The following is a 16,799-nucleotide window of genomic DNA, read 5'->3' as shown; positions in this document are numbered from 1 at the left end:
GGATTTATAGGCAAATATAAAAGCATAAGGTTCTTGAGAGAAAATGCTTAATGCAATAATGGGGTATTAAAATGGCTATTCCAGCGCTAGTTTCAGGGGACAAAATTCTGATTCCGGTTCTTTGAATCAACAGGTATGAATAAAAATGAGAATGGCGTTCGTACCTGGCGTTCGGGGAGCGCTTATGCCCGTTTTCTCCAACGTTAATCTGAGGTTAAACTCGGTTCATCCTGTATAATCTCGAAACTATATGAAAAAAAATTTACCGCGTCGGAGAAAACGGCCATTAGAATAATATTATGGCTCTTTATTTCTGTAAATATTTAACGAGTCAAACATAACTATCCTTAATTTTGGTTAAGAGTCCATAGTAATACTTATTTTTATGATCAATGACGCGGTTCAAACTCAGTTCAATTTTTTCATATAGTTTCGAGATAGGATGAACCGAGTTGAACCTTAGATTAATGCCCGTTTTTTCCAACGTTAGTCTAAGTTTACTTGATTCATCCTATCTCGAAACTATATGAAAAAAATTGAACTGAGTTTGAACCGCGTCGGAGAAAACGGCCATAAGGAGGGTGGCTAGCGACGATACAATATTGCCATATGTTAAACCATGTTAAATACATTAAAAATTTCAAAATGATAAGAATTTAATAAAATTTGGTGAACATATTCTTTAGTGCCAAATTTGAGAATACAAATTTTTTTAAGATTTTTCTTCTGTACGCAGTTATCGAGTAATTGATCACTAAAGTTTACGTGTATAATTAATGGCCATTTTCTCCGACGCGGTTCAAACTCAGTTCAATTTTTTTCATATAGCTTCGAGATAGGATAAACCGAGTTTAAACTCAGATTAACGTTGGAGAAAACGGGCATTAGACTTTTGTACCATACATCGTTAACGTCGGAGAAAACGGGCATTAGTCGCCGTAAATCAAAAAATATGGCGCCAACTACGAGATTTTGGAGCGAAGAGTAATTGACTGCAGGATACGGCAGAGGCGCGATGATCGCCGGCTCTTCGACCTCCTCCTTCCCCTTCCCGAAACAGCTCCCTTCCATCGCGCCATCGCCATACTGACGACGACGACCGACTTGACTGGACTCGACTCACTCGACCGAGTTCTGTTCTTGGCGTGTATCTGCCGAAATCCGAACCTATAAAACTCGACGGAAAAGTTTTTATTTTAGCAATTAAGAAAATCGTGATCGCGTCGGGTGAAATAATCTAGAAAAAAATAATCGTTTCAATCAATTTACTCAAATAATGGCAGACTTTTTGGATTCAGAGGCCGAAGAGAGTGAGGTAAGTCTATGTTAAACACGTATAGATGAAGACACGATTATTTTACGGATGAATCGAAAATCTGTCACGAGCGTTTTTTATCGTGCTGTGTGTAATGCATTTTGGTTCGGTTCTTAATGCTCCACTACCGCGCGGTATTGATCATTTGCATCAATTTAAAAAATAATGCGTTTATTATTTGGTAACTTTAGGAGGAACAAGAATTGGATCACAGTGGAAAGAAGAAAGCTAAAAAAGCCAAGGCAATGGAGGAAAGTGATGAAGAGGAAGAAGGTAAAAAAGAATTCGAAACTTTCATTTCTATGAATTACTCATTTTTTTATCTATTTGTCTTGACAAGAGCATGTTTTTCGAAAATGGAGTCATAGAGTGATAAAAACAGACTTGGGTAAAAGGTATACACGAATTTTAAAAAATTGATGTTACAGAGTCTTGTAACTCGTGTAAAAAATGTGATTCCCTGTTACTTTTGGATATTGACCAGTTTTATGAATTTGAGCAAATTAGCACATAGCAGCTGAATAATGTCTTGCAAGCAAATTTTTTTAAATCAATGTTGTAGATTACGCAAGTGCTCGTAGGAAGTTGCTGCTCCGGTTCCCATATATATTTTTGTTTTTTATTCTCAAACGAATTGTGTCAAATTGAACATTTGCATATGAAATCTATGGTAAATAATAATTGCAAAGTGTTTTCATAGTTACTGTTTTAGCCATATCTGCATTGTGAGCAAAACATTTCAATCAAAAGAAATCGAGGCGTATTAGTTGGAAATTGCAAGCATTATATTTGTAAACCTTATTACATGTGTAATAAAGCATAGATTTACAGGCTTCCCATAGTTGCCTTTGACTCTACTGTTGCAAATGTAATATATGATACTGCAGTACACCAGAAATGAGTGTCTGTAATGCCTAACATTCTATACGGGTTTAGGTAACACAAAACGCACGAACAACTAGCACAAAATTATGAAACTTTTATTAATGCCAGCATACCTGGGTGATTTCACAAACAATGGCAAAACAGAATGCTAATATTTTGTTTTTACCACAGATGACGAAGATAGACTGCGAGAAGAGTTGAAAGATCTTATCGATGACAATCCCATAGAAGAAAGTGACGGCGAAGATAGTGATGCATCTGGAACTTCCAAAAAGAGAAAGAAAAGCGACGATGAAGATTTTGATGATAGGTTGGAAGACGACGATTATGATTTAATAGAAGAAAATCTTGGTATAACAGTTGAGAGGGTGAGATTATATTATAGAAATATTTTTTCTTTACCTTCATCTTGATTTATATTGCAATATTTTTTATTTCATGTTTCGAATATCTATAACTTTTCAATGTTTTATTCTATTTAGAAACGTTTCAAACGTCTCAAACGTGTGGAAGATCGAGAATCCGATGAGGAGCAAGAGCAACAACCCGGTGAAGAGCGTGACGCTATTGCCAATGAACTCTTCGAAGGTGGCTCGGGGGATGTAAGAATATTTTCCAGTTCTTACTGTAACTTTTCCAGAACTTACTAATTATATACGAAATATGAGTTCAGATATTCGAAAAACATCCACAAAACCCCAATAAGTATTTTTACGATTATCTTACAAAAAAGATAGAAGAATTCATGATTTCCCTAACGGTGTAAGAATTGAGTACGAATCAAGAGCCGCAGCAACCACTCGCTACTAAATTTGAAAAAAAAAAGAAAAAAAACTAACGTGAGTTCTGCAGCCCTCTTGTATTCTTGAATATATAGGTGTTATACAGTAAAATGCTTTGAATATAATGCAGAATACGTTTTGGTATTTAAAAATTGGATGTAAAAAATCTTCGACGGTTTGAATCGAGCGCCCGAAAATATAAAATGGTATTACGATCTCACCGATTTGATCGATAAATAGGAAAGGTTCAATGCGTGTTTAAAAGGTGAAACAGACGTATTAATCAAGTCGTACCAAAGCATTAATTGAGGATTTAAGGTTTTGAAATCGGAGTAAACGATTTGAAATGGGAGTAAATTCGTTAAACGATTGAACAAACGGTGATTTCTTGAATTGAATGAAGTGCAGCAATTGGTAAAACTTATTCTCGTGTTCATTTCGTTATTTTTAATGCAATCTAATAATTGAAGGAGCGGGAAGGTCCGACGGTATGTGTGAATTCAAACACACCCGAATCGTTATGAAAGCTTATTCAAGAAAATTTTTCTGTTATATTGTTCTTATTTGAGTAACCTGTTATTTTTATGGGACAGGAGGATGAGCGAAGAAGCGAAAGAAGCCACAGACCTGAAGCAGAAACATTCGACGAGGAGGGTAGCGAGGGAGAGTATTCGGATGCCGATGATTTTATTGTTGACGATGACGGAAGACCGATTACTGAAAGAAAGCGAAAGAAAAAGCCAATATTTTCGGACGCGTATGTAAATTTCTTTGGTTTTACAAGAAAGAATTCTCTTGAGATTCCGGTGTTCCGGAGTAAATATTCATAAAGAAATTTCTTCATCCACGCTTTTTCCAAACCCGATCACTTTCATTTCATCTTTAAATTGAAATTGGACATTTTTTGTTTATCAGTGCCCTCCAAGAGGCCCAGGATATATTCGGAGTTGACTTCGATTACGACGAATTCGACAAGTACGGTCAAGAGGATTACGAAGAAGAGGAAGATGAAGAGGAAGATGAGTATTTGGACGACGACGGAGACGGCGAAAGACCCCGTCGTCCGAAGAAAACGTCGAAGAAAAGACCAACTAGAAAGAGCATCTTTGAGATTTACGAACCCAGCGAACTTAAACGTGGTCATTTCACTGATATGGATAACGAGGTGAAATTTTATCGCCTGCTTCAAATATCATAATACAAAAATTCAGTATACGATGCAATATATAGCTCTAATAGTTTTGGCTTTTTATTTCAAGAATTTAATGAGTAATGTATTGCTCAATTCTCAATTTTTTCGTAGATCCGTAATACCGACATTCCGGAACGCATGCAGCTCCGATCAGTGCCGGTGACTTCAGTCCCTGAGGGTTCGGAAGAGCTCGATCTTGAGGCTGAATGGATATACAAGCAAGCATTCTGTCGTCCAACGGTATCGATTCAAGACGCCCATTTGAACGACGAAGCAAAAGAGCGTGCTCGAAAAGGTCCCCAAACAGTGGGGAAAATAAAAAAAGCACTTGATTTCATGAGGAATCAATACTTCGAAGTTCCTTTTATATCATTTTACAGGAAGGAATACGTACTGCAGGAATTGAACATAAACGATCTTTGGAAAGTGTACAAGTACGATGCGAAGTGGTGTCAGTTACGTCAGAGAAAAGAAAACTTGATGACGCTTTTCGAAAAAATGCGAAACTATCAGTTGGATCAAATAATGAAAAATCCAGATGCACCGCTCCCCGATAACGTTCGGGTTATAAAAGAAGAGGACATTGACCGTTTGAAAGGCGTACAAACGAGTGAGGAGCTTAACGACGTTCATCATCATTTTATGCTTTATTACAGTCAAGATATCCCGAGCATGCAAGAAGCGGTGCGTCAAAAAGAGCGAGAAGCTAGACGCGAGGCTAGAGCACAGAAGCGCAAACAGCAATTGATCGAAGCTGAGGAAAATGGAACAGATCCTCCGCCGGAGGACGAAATAAACATCGATGACGAAGAAGAACCTGACGAAACTCTGAAACAAGCAGTACGAACGGGGCCTTATTCGATATGTAGGAAAGCTGGTCTCGATACATTTGCTAAAAAGTTTGGTCTCACTCCCGAACATTTCGCTGAAAATTTACGAGACAATTATCAGCGTCATGAAGTTGATCAAGAGCCGGTTGAGCCGACGACCGTTGCGGCTGATTTTTGCGGCCAGAAGTTTCAAACGGCTGACGAAGTGGTAAAAGCCGTACAATTGATGGTCGCATTTCAATTAGCACGAGAGCCACTCGTCCGAAAGTGCGTTCGTGAAATGTACATGGAAAGAGCAAAAATATCGGTACGCCCAACGAAAAAGGGCATAAAAGAAATCGATGAGAACCATCCAATTTACTCTATGAAGTACCTCAAAGACAAACCTGTACGCGATCTCGTCGGTGATCAATATTTGAAACTTTCGATGGCCGAAGAAGACAAGCTTATCACGATAACGCTTAGCGACGCTATCGAAGGCAACACTAGCAGTAACTACGTCGATGAGATAAAACAGCTATATTACAGAGACGAATTCAGTAAAAATGTTCAAGATTGGAACGCCCTCAGAGTCGGAAGTGTTGAAATGGCAATGAATCGTATGGTAATACCGGATTTGAAGAAAGAGCTCAAAGCCAATTTAATCACCGAAGCGAAAGAGTGTGTTATGCGAGCTTGTTGTCGAAAAATGTACAATTGGATTAAGGTTGCGCCTTACACGTGCAAATTTCCTGGCGAGGAGGACGAAGAATGGAATACGAGTAAAGGAATTCGTGTTATGGGTGTTGCCTACGTGCCTGATTATTCTCAAGCAGCGTTCGCTTGTATCGTTGCCCCTGATGGCGAATGCACCGATTATCTGAGATTGCCACATCTTTTAAAGCGGAAAAATGGCTTTCGGGAAGATGAGAAAATTATGAAAGAGGCCGATTTACTCGCCATTAAACATTTCATTGCAACGAAAAAACCTCATGTCATTGTCCTCGGTGGTGAATCCAGAGAAGCAACGATGCTCGTCGAGGATCTCAAAGAGTGCGTCGCTAATTTGACCGAAGAAGAACAGTATCCACCTATACAAATCGAAATATGCGAGAACGAACTGGCCAAAATATATGCGAACAGTAACAAGGGAATTTCCGAATTTCGTGATTATCCAATATTGCTGCGGCAAGCAATATCATTGGCTCGTCGTTTGCAAGATCCTCTCGTCGAATTTTCACAGTTATGCACACCCGACGAAGAAATTTTGTGTCTGAAATATCATGCTTATCAGGATCAATTGCCGAAGGAAGAATTGCTGGAGAATATTTATCTCGAATTCGTAAATCGAGTCAACGAGGTTGGTGTCGACATAAATAAAGCTGTGCAACAGGCTTATTCCGGCAATCTTTTACAATTTGTTTGCGGTTTGGGACCGAGAAAAGGCCAAGCATTAATGAAAATGTTGAAGCAAACTAATCAGAGATTGGAAAATCGTACGCAGCTCGTAACGGCGTGTCACATGGGTCCTAAAGTTTTTATCAATTGTGCTGGATTTATAAAAATCGACACGAACAGTCTGGGTGACAGTACGGACGTTTACGTCGAGATACTCGACGGTTCCAGGGTGCATCCTGAAACGTACGAGTGGGCGAGAAAAATGGCTGTTGATGCTTTGGAGTACGATGACGAAGACACCAATCCCAGTATGGCACTCGACGAAATTCTCAGCGCACCTGAACGTCTCAAAGATCTTGATCTCGATGCTTTTGCCGAGGAGCTCGAAAGGCAGGGATTCGGCAACAAATGCATAACTCTTTACGACATCAGAGCTGAATTGAACTGCCGATACAAGGATCTTCGCGCTCCCTATACCTCACCGAGTCCTGAAAAACTCTTTGATATTCTGACGAAAGAAACACCCGAGTCTTTTTACATCGGCAAGTTAATTCTTGCCACAGTTGCTGGTATAAGCCACAGAAAACCACAAGGTGATCAACTCGATCAAGCCAATCCTGTGCGTAATGACGAGAGCGGCCTTTGGCAATGCCCGTTCTGTTTGAAAAATGACTTCCCCGAACTCTCCGAAGTTTGGAATCATTTCGACGCCGGTGGATGCCCCGGAAAGGCAACAGGTGTCAGATTGCGTCTTGACAATGGCATTTCTGGATATATTCATATTAAAAATTTGTCTGACAAGCACGTCGCCAACCCTGAGGAAAGGGTTACTCCTGGACAGATTATACATTGCCGTGTTATCAAAATCGAGGTTGATCGGTTCAGCGTTGAATGTACAAGTAAAAGTAGCGATCTCGCGGACAAGAATCACGAGTGGAGGTAAATATGGATGTTTTTATATCACATTATTTTCATTATTGAAGTTTCGGGTGAAAATTTGTCTATTGAAATTATTGTTTAATGAAAAAAATGTTTGTACACACAAAAGGTAATTAGTTCGAATCCTTGGTTCGTGTTTTTTTTTCTCAACGTATCTGAAATATGTTTCAGACCACAACGAGATCCCTTCTTCGACACGGAAGCCGAAGAGAAAGATACGAAGGTTGAGGAAGATGCGAAAAAAGTGAAACAGCGACAGACCTACGTGAAACGTGTAATCGTGCATCCGTCCTTCCACAACATAAGTTATTCCGAAGCTGAAAAAATGATGAAAACGACGAAACAGGGCGACGCGGTAGTTCGCCCGAGTAGCAAAGGTGCCGATCACCTTACGGTCACGTGGAAAGTAACCGATGACATTTATCAGCATATTGATGTGAGAGAAGAGGGCAAAGGAAACGCTTTTTCTCTTGGGACAAGCCTGTGGATTGGTAACGAAGAATTCGAGGACTTGGACGAAATTTTAGCGCGTCATGTCAATCCTATGGCTTCTTATGCTTCCGAACTCTTGGATTATAAACATTTCAAACCAACGGTAATGGGTATGAAGGACAAAGCTGAGGAGTTGCTGAAAGAACAGCAGAGAGAAAATCCAGGTGGCATTCCTTACATTATTTCAGCCGCCAAGGTGAGTCATTTGATCACTGTGGATTTTTCGCACTATTTTGTTTTTCAACTTTATATATGTATGTTTTTTTTTTTTTTTTCAATGGATTATCTCCTGCAGAATTACCCGGGAAAATTTCTACTCTCCTATCTACCTCGCTCAAACTGCCGTCATGAGTACGTAACCGTTTCCCCTGAAGGCTTTCGGTTCAGGGGTCAAATGTTCGCTCGGGTTGGTGATCTTTTCAGTTGGTTTAAAAAACACTTCCGGGATCCTGTACCAGGCCAAACTACGCCAAGCACCCCTCGGGGTGCTGCTACTTCCAGAACGCCATATCATAACACACCCGGTGCTGGTGGTGAGTTCAGCTGGTTTTACACAGCTTATTTCGAATAGTGCATTTATTTTTGAAATCACACTCAATTGTGTATTCCATTTTTTAAGGTGTTAATCAAGAAGCTATACAAAGGGTAGCTCAGAATCTTCCACATCACATGCTTCACTCGCTGTCGCAAGTGGCTAATCAAACGCCTCATCACTATCCGCCTCATACTCCGGGAACTGCGGCAGCTGCTGGATACGGTGGAATGCATACATATCCAAATACGCCGTACACCCCATCGGGGCAAACTCCGTTCATGACCCCGTACCAAACTCCTCATCACACTCCACATCACTCACAGCCAACGCCAAGGTACGGTCAACAGACACCGAGTCAAGGACAATTTTTGCATCCGGCTGCCGCTCAAGCTACTGGAGGAATGCATCACAGATCGACCCCGTCTCACAGGCCTACTCCTCCTATAACTAATTCCTCTGGCGATCCCATGGATTGGAAGAAAGCTGCTGAAGCGTGGGCACGCTTGAAGCAAACCGTGCCAAGAATTTCGTAAGTCAAAAATTCTTCGCAAGGCATTTCCATTGGACTTTCATTAATCTTTCTGTTCATTCTTCTGAGCGTCAACCCTACATAATTATCAGAAAAAAAATGAATTTTCCCAACGCTTTTCCCACTTGTAGGAACAGCACTCCAAGATACGACGATTCTCGTAAAACTCCAAGAGGTTACGAAGAGTCATCAGGCCGAGCGACTCCGCGAACTCGACCACCTCCAGCACGAACTCCATCTTACAAATCGCCACGTGGAACTCCTCATACAAATTCCAGTCCACGGAGTATGTCGCTAAGTGGAGATGGAACTCCACTTTACGACGAGAGCTAACAGAGTGACAGGCTCTTTTTGTTCATAGTGAATGATGAGTATATTATATATCACGTTACTCACAAACACGGAGATAGCGGTTTTCAATGCATGATCATGAGAAATTGTTATTTCTAAATTGTATGAAATTGGCAAAGAAGAAGCCAAAAGACCGATTTCTTTAGCGAAAATCGAGCTAGTTTTATCATCGATCTATATTTTAACAATCAATTTCTACGTAGCTTCAATACGGTTCTATTTGTGTTTGTACATAATATTTACGTACAACGTCAAAACTATTTCGAAACGGGATTGAAGCTGCTACATCACTTTTATTATACATATTATAATTATTATTTATTCGTATTGGAGGAAGACTACAGGGAGTTTTGTACTTCCCCCACCCCTAAATTATTGCACTTTTTTCATTTGACAATATCAATCATGGAACCGTACTATGGCATTTTTTTAATACATTTTACAAAATATTATTCGTAAAATTGGATTATTTTCGTAGCGTACGATCCGCAGTTTTACTAGTCTCTGTTGCAGAAATTGCTACATGTTCCAATCGATTTTTTAGAGTTTTCTTGCTCTAAATAGGAAAATTGTGCGTAGCCCCAATCAATGTTAAATAATATTTATTGCTTCACCCCTATTCCAATATTTATTAATCCCTCGTTGTTTCATCGTCTCGTACAATTCCACATGCTTTTTTTTTATGTGGAGCTTCGTGTTGAAGAAAGGATCCGATGAAATTTCACTTCTCCTTTTTTTTTCTGCACTCACAATTCAATGTTTGTATGTAGAGAAAAAAAATTTCTAATCATGTTTAGGAATCGCACGGAATTTCTTTTATCCCTTATTTTTTTAAATAAATAAAAAAAAAAATACATCACAGAGAAACGATTGAGTGTCTGCGAAGCCTCGATTGAATTCTTATTGAAATGATTTTTTTACACAATCATATTTACAAATTAGGTTTTTATTTTATCGAGACACGATGCAATAAATTGAAAAATCTTACATCACGTTAGTTCTCATAGCTCTATGAGGAATGCAAAACTCTCTAGTCTCTCCGTAAATGAGAATGATATTTGCAAGGAATGAATCAAGAGTGGACTGATTTATATTTTGAAAATTGTAATATCACACTTACGTCTCGTTACTGCAAATCGATCGAAGGGACACAGGGAAACGGAAGAATATACTTTTTTAGTTGTTTTTCGTTTACCGAATAATGCAGGTTTTATTGGAATATTCAAATGAATTGTTAAATATTTGTTACGTTCGTTTACACCACAAGAATAACGTTCGCATATATTTTGTACAATGGCTTGACAGTGATATTAAACGATATATACTCCAAAAGTTTTTTTTTTCAATGGTCTTTTAAATAATGATTTCCTTAGACTAATAAACTTTATTCACTAGAATATTTCATATTCATAATGGAAAATGTGTTATGCAAGTTCGCCTCGAAACTAATGTTTACACTGTGGATAATTGATCTTCTGACAAGTCGTCATTGTGCCAAGGAACGTTCCTGTAGAACGCGCACGTTACTCCGGACGATTTTCTCATCGTCAATCTGAGAGCAAACATCATAATATGTATGAATACATGCTGTACACGCATGAGTACAAATTCTATTCGACAAATCTTACTGTTTCGAAGATCCAGCGACAGCAACGGTTTGAGCTTCATCTTTATGTACTTTTTGACGCTTGCTCGGCTTTGATTTCGGCTCCATCACGGCTGGTTTTTTGAACGAATCTGGTGAGCTCGAGCTCTGGAAGAACTGGAATAGAAGTTTTTTTTCTGGATCTTTTCAGTAGAAAATTTTCATTTTGAAAAACTCAAAACGCTATTAGCGACTGCGGCATTTACTACTCCTATGAATCCGAAATATTACTAAAGGATTACGTTGTCACATACCTGCTCAAAACTCGGAGGCGAAGCTGTATTTTTACTAGTATGTCTCAATATTCGTTTTGGTGCGGTACTGCCTTTTGTCGTCGCATCACTCGCTTTCATTTTTCTTTTCTAAATAGTAATAATAACAATGAGAACGAAAACAATGAAATACATTATAAAAACGGATAAACTTTTACCATAGGTGCAGTTCTGACTTTCGGTTCATCTTCCTCGGATCCACTAGAAGAGTATTGCATTTTTCTCGCTAATCTCCTTTCCATAATTTTCTCCTTCGGTAATTCTTGTCGACATGAAGATCTTGTCACGGACGATTTATTTGCGACTGGAGGTGACACATTCGTCGCATCCTGGCATAAGAAAAAGAAACAATCGCATTAATTTTTCAGCTATTGAAATTTCCGATTCAGTTCTTGAGAGATCAATGCTTCAGAAATAAATGAGAGTTGATTAATGCGAGTTCATTTAACAAAAGAGTTGCTTTTGGCTATGATATTTCTCTAAATTTATCAAATATACGATTACTTTTTTGCTTGTTCCACCTGCGCCCCGAGTACGCTTTTTTGATGCGTGTTTCCCATCAGCAGGGTTATCTTCAGAACTCTTATCGAATGATGAAGTAACGGACAATTCTTTACAAGTCCCCGGAGTGTAAACTGCTGTATTATCTTTTGTAATGATTCGTTCGCCTACAATCGAATGAAAAGCCGTATCAAAGATCAACTTAAATAAACAAGTGCGAAGGAGAAAACTAAAGAAATGGAAATTAAAACAAAAAATAAATCGCTTTTTTCACCTGTCCAATAATTTAAAGGCGGCAATATACGTCGACCTCGAGAACTGGTCGGCACGCCGAGACAGTCAACCGATGTCGAGTGTAAGTCATGTGCATTTGGAGTTCTGTTTTCGTCTAAACGTAGACATTCATCAATTTACGTGGTAAAGAAAGAACTAAACTAATCAAAGTAAGGCAATGATGAACAGCGTGGAAAAATGATCTCACCTGTAGACAGTACTTTCCATTTTTCGCAAAAACGGTTTATATTACTGGGACAGCCGGAGCGACATTCTTTAAGCAATTCTTTCGGGACCACTGAAACATGAAAAAACCTCTAAGAATATTGTGCATGAGAAAATCTCTAATTTGCTTGAAAATTTGAACAAACCTTTTTTATTATCAAATAAATCGCCAACAAGTAAATAATGTACGTTGCTAACTGTTCTCACTAATTTGGCATTTATTCTTCGCTCAACAAAATCAGTTGTAAATTTTCGATTTTCGACGTGATCAGCTTCACTGTGAACATTGAAAAAAAAAAAAAAAACAACTTTATAAACTTTGTTTTCAACACACAATGGAAGAAATAAGATCACAAGCATTGATACAAATTGAATTATTCGATACTATGGCATGGCTTCCTGTGAAAGAAAGCCCGAGGACGATACTGAAAAGAAAAGTTTACTACAACAATGATTAGAAACGTCTGGCACATGGCAAAACGACATAGGATAAGGAATGCTGTTCGTTGAAACTTACTTTAACAATTTTCCCTCAAATACCAAGTGACATTTAGAGTTATTGTCGTCACAAATGACAACGGGTACCCAGCGAGTGAGCTTTTTGGGTTTATCTTCAGATCCGTACTTGGGAAGGGACAAATTTTCAACATCGCTCACTGATTTGTTTTTTGTCAGCTTTATTTCTTCGGTCTCTGCTTTCTGATCAACAGGCTTAATATTTATTCCTTTCTTTGGTGATTGGGAACTTAAAATCTGATCTGTAATCTTGATACGTTCTGTTACAGATTTCATGGAATTTTTTGATTTGTTTGGCAGATTTTTTGCTTCATCCGTTGATTCTTCATTTTCCACCTGTTCCTGACAGTGTCGAGGGGGGCTAGTAGCATTCGTACAATTTTCGATTCCATTTTTTATATTTGCTCGATAGTACTTCCGTAAATCGACATGCACGGGCTCGGAGCTGATGACGACGACAGGCTTCTTCTTTAGAATTTTTATTTTTGTTGGAGACAATGGAACGTTGTTGCGAATTTGGTGAAATTCAGGTCCGTTGGAGGGATCGGCAGCGACTGATTTGTGCGATGCCGTTTCTACGATCGAACGTATGGGGTTCTGAATTTTTTGGTGATTCGGGCTCGGGGAAAAATCAGTTGAGATTTCTTGTTCGTGGGGAAAATTACCTTCGGAAGATCGGGTTTTTTTATTACTTGCGTCTATCGATGTTGATCTTTCGATCGTTGGAGTTTCAACTGGTAACCGGTGAGCAGAACTAGTTCTCTCGATTCCCGAATCGATAGAAACGCAATTCGACTCGTTGTTGCACTTCGAAGAGCTTCTTAGCACATCTCGGGTTTCTATTCTACGTATTTCCGGTTGAACTGGCTGAGTTTGGAGAATTTTTGGAGAATAGTTCAATTTCTCAACATTTGCAAGTCCGCTTCGAGTTTCTCCACGTTCATCTTCGGTTATGCTAACACTCGAGTCATAGTTCGCTTGCCTCAAGGCTTTCATTCGAGGCTTGTAATTTTCTTCACGTTCTTCTTCGGTGAAGCTAACGCTCGAGTCATGGTTATTGATAACTCCACGGACATCGTGTGCCATAATTCTGGGTTTTCCAGAACTGATGATTACTTTATCTCGCGAACTTCTCTTCGTATTCCTTTCATCTAAAAATTCATTCTCGCTCAAACTTAACTCACTTTGGCTGTCTCTATTTGTGTGAGCATCAGTCACTTTTTCTGTTTCAAGCGATGCTCCGGTACATTTGATTTTCGTGATTAAACTTGATGATTTGCTATTTTGATATTTGTGGGATTTCCGGGTTTTCTCTTGGAAACGTGAGTGTACTGATCTTCGTTTTCGTGGTTCGTGACAATCGTTTTCCGATTCAGTACTATCGTAATCTCCTTTCGATAATTTTCGCCGAGCACTTTTGTCTCGTCGGCTTTGGGACAATTTAGCTGGTACAGTTTGATTTTCAGTTGTATTTTCAGGAAACACGTTCTTCGAATGTTGTGCTATGCTTCCGCAGTCAAGTTTTTCCTCTACGAGCTGATTAGTCGGTTTCCGAGTACACGATTCCTCATCGTTTAAAGAAATCTGAGTTTCTGCGTTATTAGATTCCGTTTGATAAGAAATTACATACTTCATGCACTCGAGCATTTCCATGATTTTTTGTATATATTGGAGGGGACAGTTTTTATCCGCTAAATTGTTGAGTATTATGTTGAGTTTGTCTTCCTGAATAATATTCGTTAATGAATTTCCAGAATTTTTACAAGTACTGTTCAAACTTGCAGGGTTGGTAATGTTGTGCATCGATCTATTTTTATGTTCCCGATCTCCGCATTCGCTAGTGTGCCTACTTTGTGTGGTGTTCAGTGGCCAACTTTCTATCGATTTTATCGAAGTTTCGAGGGAATTTCCTGGAACAGGAGATTTGACGTGAGAACAAGCGCACTGATTTATGGCTATCTCATTTTCCTTGTTGGTCGATGTCGAAGCAATTGGGGACAACGGTTTTGAACATCGTGTTCGCTTACGAGGCGATTTTGATTTAGTGTGCTTTTCAAATCTCGGATAACACGAGAGTTCCGTTATTCCACTCTTAATATCGTCGTCGCTATCAGTTATTGCAGTTGGCCAACGAAAACTCAATCTGCTGCCACCACTAACGAAATTTCGCCACACTTGGTAAACGTTCTCCCAGTCGTCCGGAAAACCGTTGTAAAACTTTCCGCTCACGTAATCGGGTAATTCTGGAATATTAAATGGAACATTAAAAATGAAGAACGCGTGGCATCGATGGAGATGCGATTCAATAAATTTAATGAATTGAGATCTTTGAGTTTATTCTGTTGCTATAATTTACATTACATAAACATAATTAAAGTTATTGATAAAGTAGATGAGCACGGAATTTCTAGTAAGACGTTTATTTTGTGCAAGTCGTCTATGAAGCCATTGGGAAAACCAAAGAGATACTCATTTCAAGACTCGATCGAGCAACAATCTTTCACACCCATTTGTTTCTCAACATCAATTTTTCTTTAGTCCCTTGGAAAAATGACAATTGATGCAAACTTCAACGCTACTACACATTACCATTTCGTTCATCGACAAGATTGCCCTGGAGATGATAAGTGTGTTTGAAAATAGACTGAACGCTGGTAGCGCTGAGTCTTCTGATCACAGGTTTGCTCCTAGCAATTTTTCCACATTCCAGAGTTCCTTTAATGATCAACTGGCTCTTGTCGTTCAGTAAAACACGCCATCTTGAGAAAATTCTTTCTTGCGTTCTGTTTCGTTCACCATTATCACTGTCTTTTAAATAATTTTTTCCATGATATTCATTTCGTTCTTCAAAGCAAGCGTTAGGATCTTCATCAACACATTTTAGAGAATGAGTAACCGAGGGTTCGCTATTTTTTGGAGTGGACATTGCAAAAGCTTGTTTTTTTCTGCCTTGATTTGGCAACATTTTTGCAAAAGGTGTACACTGTTTTTCTAACTCAGTTATTTTAGGTTGACCTGAAAAAAGACCTGGCATTCTAGGTGGTGGCATCATCAGACTGTCTTTATCTTTCTTTTCCAAAAATTGAATTCCGCTCGCAGTTCCCACGTTGTTGCAAATATCGCTAGACATTTTTTTGTGCAACAAGTTTCTTAGGGTTGAACTCGACGCGATAACTTCACTGCCATTCCTCGATGATCTGGATGACATTGCGGCACAACTCATATCTAGATTGTCACCAGTTATACTAGAAATACTTGGCCATCCGCCAGTGTTTCCATTCTCTATTGTTCTACTTTCAGTATTCTTCAACAATGCCATTTTCAACGTGCGTTCTAACCTCTTGTACCGCTCGTCATTTTGGAGATCCTTAAACGTCAACTGGAGAAAAAAATTTAATAAAAAATCTTCACTTACAATGATCGACGCAATGGTTTTTGCATGAATGAAGCTGGATCTCACCTCTGCGTGGTTTGACATTATCTTTGCGTGAATTTCTCCTGGTCTCAGTGATTGCGATAAATAAATGAATAACAGAGGAAATAAGATAAATATTTAAATAGTTTTGTAATAAAAATCATAGATTATTGGAAGCTTCACGACACTTTGTAGGATTCCTGTTGTGATCAACATAACTGAAGACAATTAACAAAATTTGTGATTTCTTATTTCAACGTAAATAAACGATAAAAGCCCGCAAATTCCGGATACTGCGCTATTTCTATTTGCGCTGTGAGAACGCTTTACAATTGGACCGGTTGATATGAGAAGAAGGGGAAAGATGTGTTTTTAGCGGGAAAAAACGATCGTAAATATATATATATATATTATAAAACGGTTATTATAGTGTTGCGGTAAGTTGTTAGCCTGGAAAACCTACCTTACCAACGAAAGTGAGGTAGACGTAAAATCTATATGTGGTAGAAGTGTTTTTGGTAGATATGCTACATGGTAACATTTTTTTAATTGTTCGTAGTATTTGGTCATGGTAGCAAGATATTATTACGAGACTTGATTTATTGAAATGAATTTTGGTGTAGATGTTTTTGGTAGATTCCTAGTTTGCTAGTTGTTGGAAATCGTTTTATCGACGGTCGAACAGCAAGATTTCGAAAACATACGTAATAATAACGTTGATGGGT

The 16,799-nt window shown here is 38.7% G+C and overlaps 2 protein-coding genes across 5 annotated transcripts; one reads left to right on the top strand and one right to left on the bottom strand.

The window, feature by feature from the left end:
- Window positions 1–1,099: 1,099 nt before the first annotated feature.
- On the top strand, window positions 1,100–10,559 carry Spt6 (transcription elongation factor Spt6). Of its 2 annotated transcripts, XM_043413832.1 has the most exons (12): window positions 1,100–1,315; window positions 1,507–1,588; window positions 2,372–2,568; window positions 2,683–2,802; window positions 3,453–3,470; window positions 3,576–3,739; window positions 3,898–4,147; window positions 4,286–7,320; window positions 7,492–8,008; window positions 8,108–8,345; window positions 8,432–8,876; window positions 9,008–10,559. In XM_043413832.1, exons 1-12 carry the CDS (start codon window positions 1,277–1,279, stop codon window positions 9,207–9,209), a joined length of 5,307 nt encoding a protein of 1,768 aa, XP_043269767.1. In that variant the 5' UTR covers window positions 1,100–1,276; the 3' UTR covers window positions 9,210–10,559. The 2 variants fall into 2 exon arrangements, with proteins under 2 accessions (XP_043269767.1, XP_043269768.1); XM_043413833.1 differs by lacking the exon at window positions 3,453–3,470.
- On the bottom strand, window positions 10,473–16,400 carry LOC122407542 (uncharacterized). 3 transcript variants are annotated; one of them, XM_043413836.1, is made up of 12 exons: window positions 16,120–16,400; window positions 15,249–16,038; window positions 13,325–14,902; window positions 12,661–13,234; window positions 12,290–12,420; window positions 12,127–12,216; window positions 11,920–12,033; window positions 11,649–11,812; window positions 11,303–11,473; window positions 11,127–11,234; window positions 10,856–10,989; window positions 10,473–10,779 (listed from the first exon to the last, which is right to left on the bottom strand). In XM_043413836.1, the coding sequence occupies exons 1-12, from the start codon at window positions 16,135–16,137 to the stop codon at window positions 10,680–10,682; spliced, it is 3,972 nt and encodes a 1,323-aa protein (XP_043269771.1). In that variant the 5' UTR covers window positions 16,138–16,400; the 3' UTR covers window positions 10,473–10,679. The 3 variants fall into 3 exon arrangements, with proteins under 3 accessions (XP_043269771.1, XP_043269769.1, XP_043269770.1); XM_043413834.1 differs by having other exon boundaries at window positions 12,661–14,902; XM_043413835.1 differs by having other exon boundaries at window positions 10,856–10,980; window positions 12,661–14,902.
- Window positions 16,401–16,799: the final 399 nt, after the last annotated feature.

The sequence above is a fragment of the Venturia canescens genome, chromosome 3 (genome assembly GCF_019457755.1).
Source record: "Venturia canescens isolate UGA chromosome 3, ASM1945775v1, whole genome shotgun sequence".
Classification (NCBI taxonomy): Eukaryota; Metazoa; Arthropoda; class Insecta; order Hymenoptera; family Ichneumonidae; genus Venturia; species Venturia canescens.
The sequence above is the reverse complement of the archived record's forward strand: the minus strand, read 5'-3'. Positions and strand labels throughout refer to the sequence as shown.

Coding starts and splice junctions, on each gene's coding strand:
- LOC122407542 (XM_043413834.1), bottom strand. Junction 14,903..15,248: donor TCTTGTCGATGAACGAAATG/GTAATGTGTAGT, acceptor TTAATATTCCAG/AATTACCCGATTACGTGAGC. Junction 11,235..11,302: donor AAGTCAGAACTGCACCTATG/GTAAAAGTTTAT, acceptor ATTACTATTTAG/AAAAGAAAAATGAAAGCGAG.
- Spt6 (XM_043413832.1), top strand. CDS start 1,277: ATGGCAGACTTTTTGGATTCAGAGGCCGAAGAGAGTGAG. Junction 7,321..7,491: donor GACAAGAATCACGAGTGGAG/GTAAATATGGAT, acceptor AATATGTTTCAG/ACCACAACGAGATCCCTTCT. Junction 8,009..8,107: donor ACATTATTTCAGCCGCCAAG/GTGAGTCATTTG, acceptor TATCTCCTGCAG/AATTACCCGGGAAAATTTCT.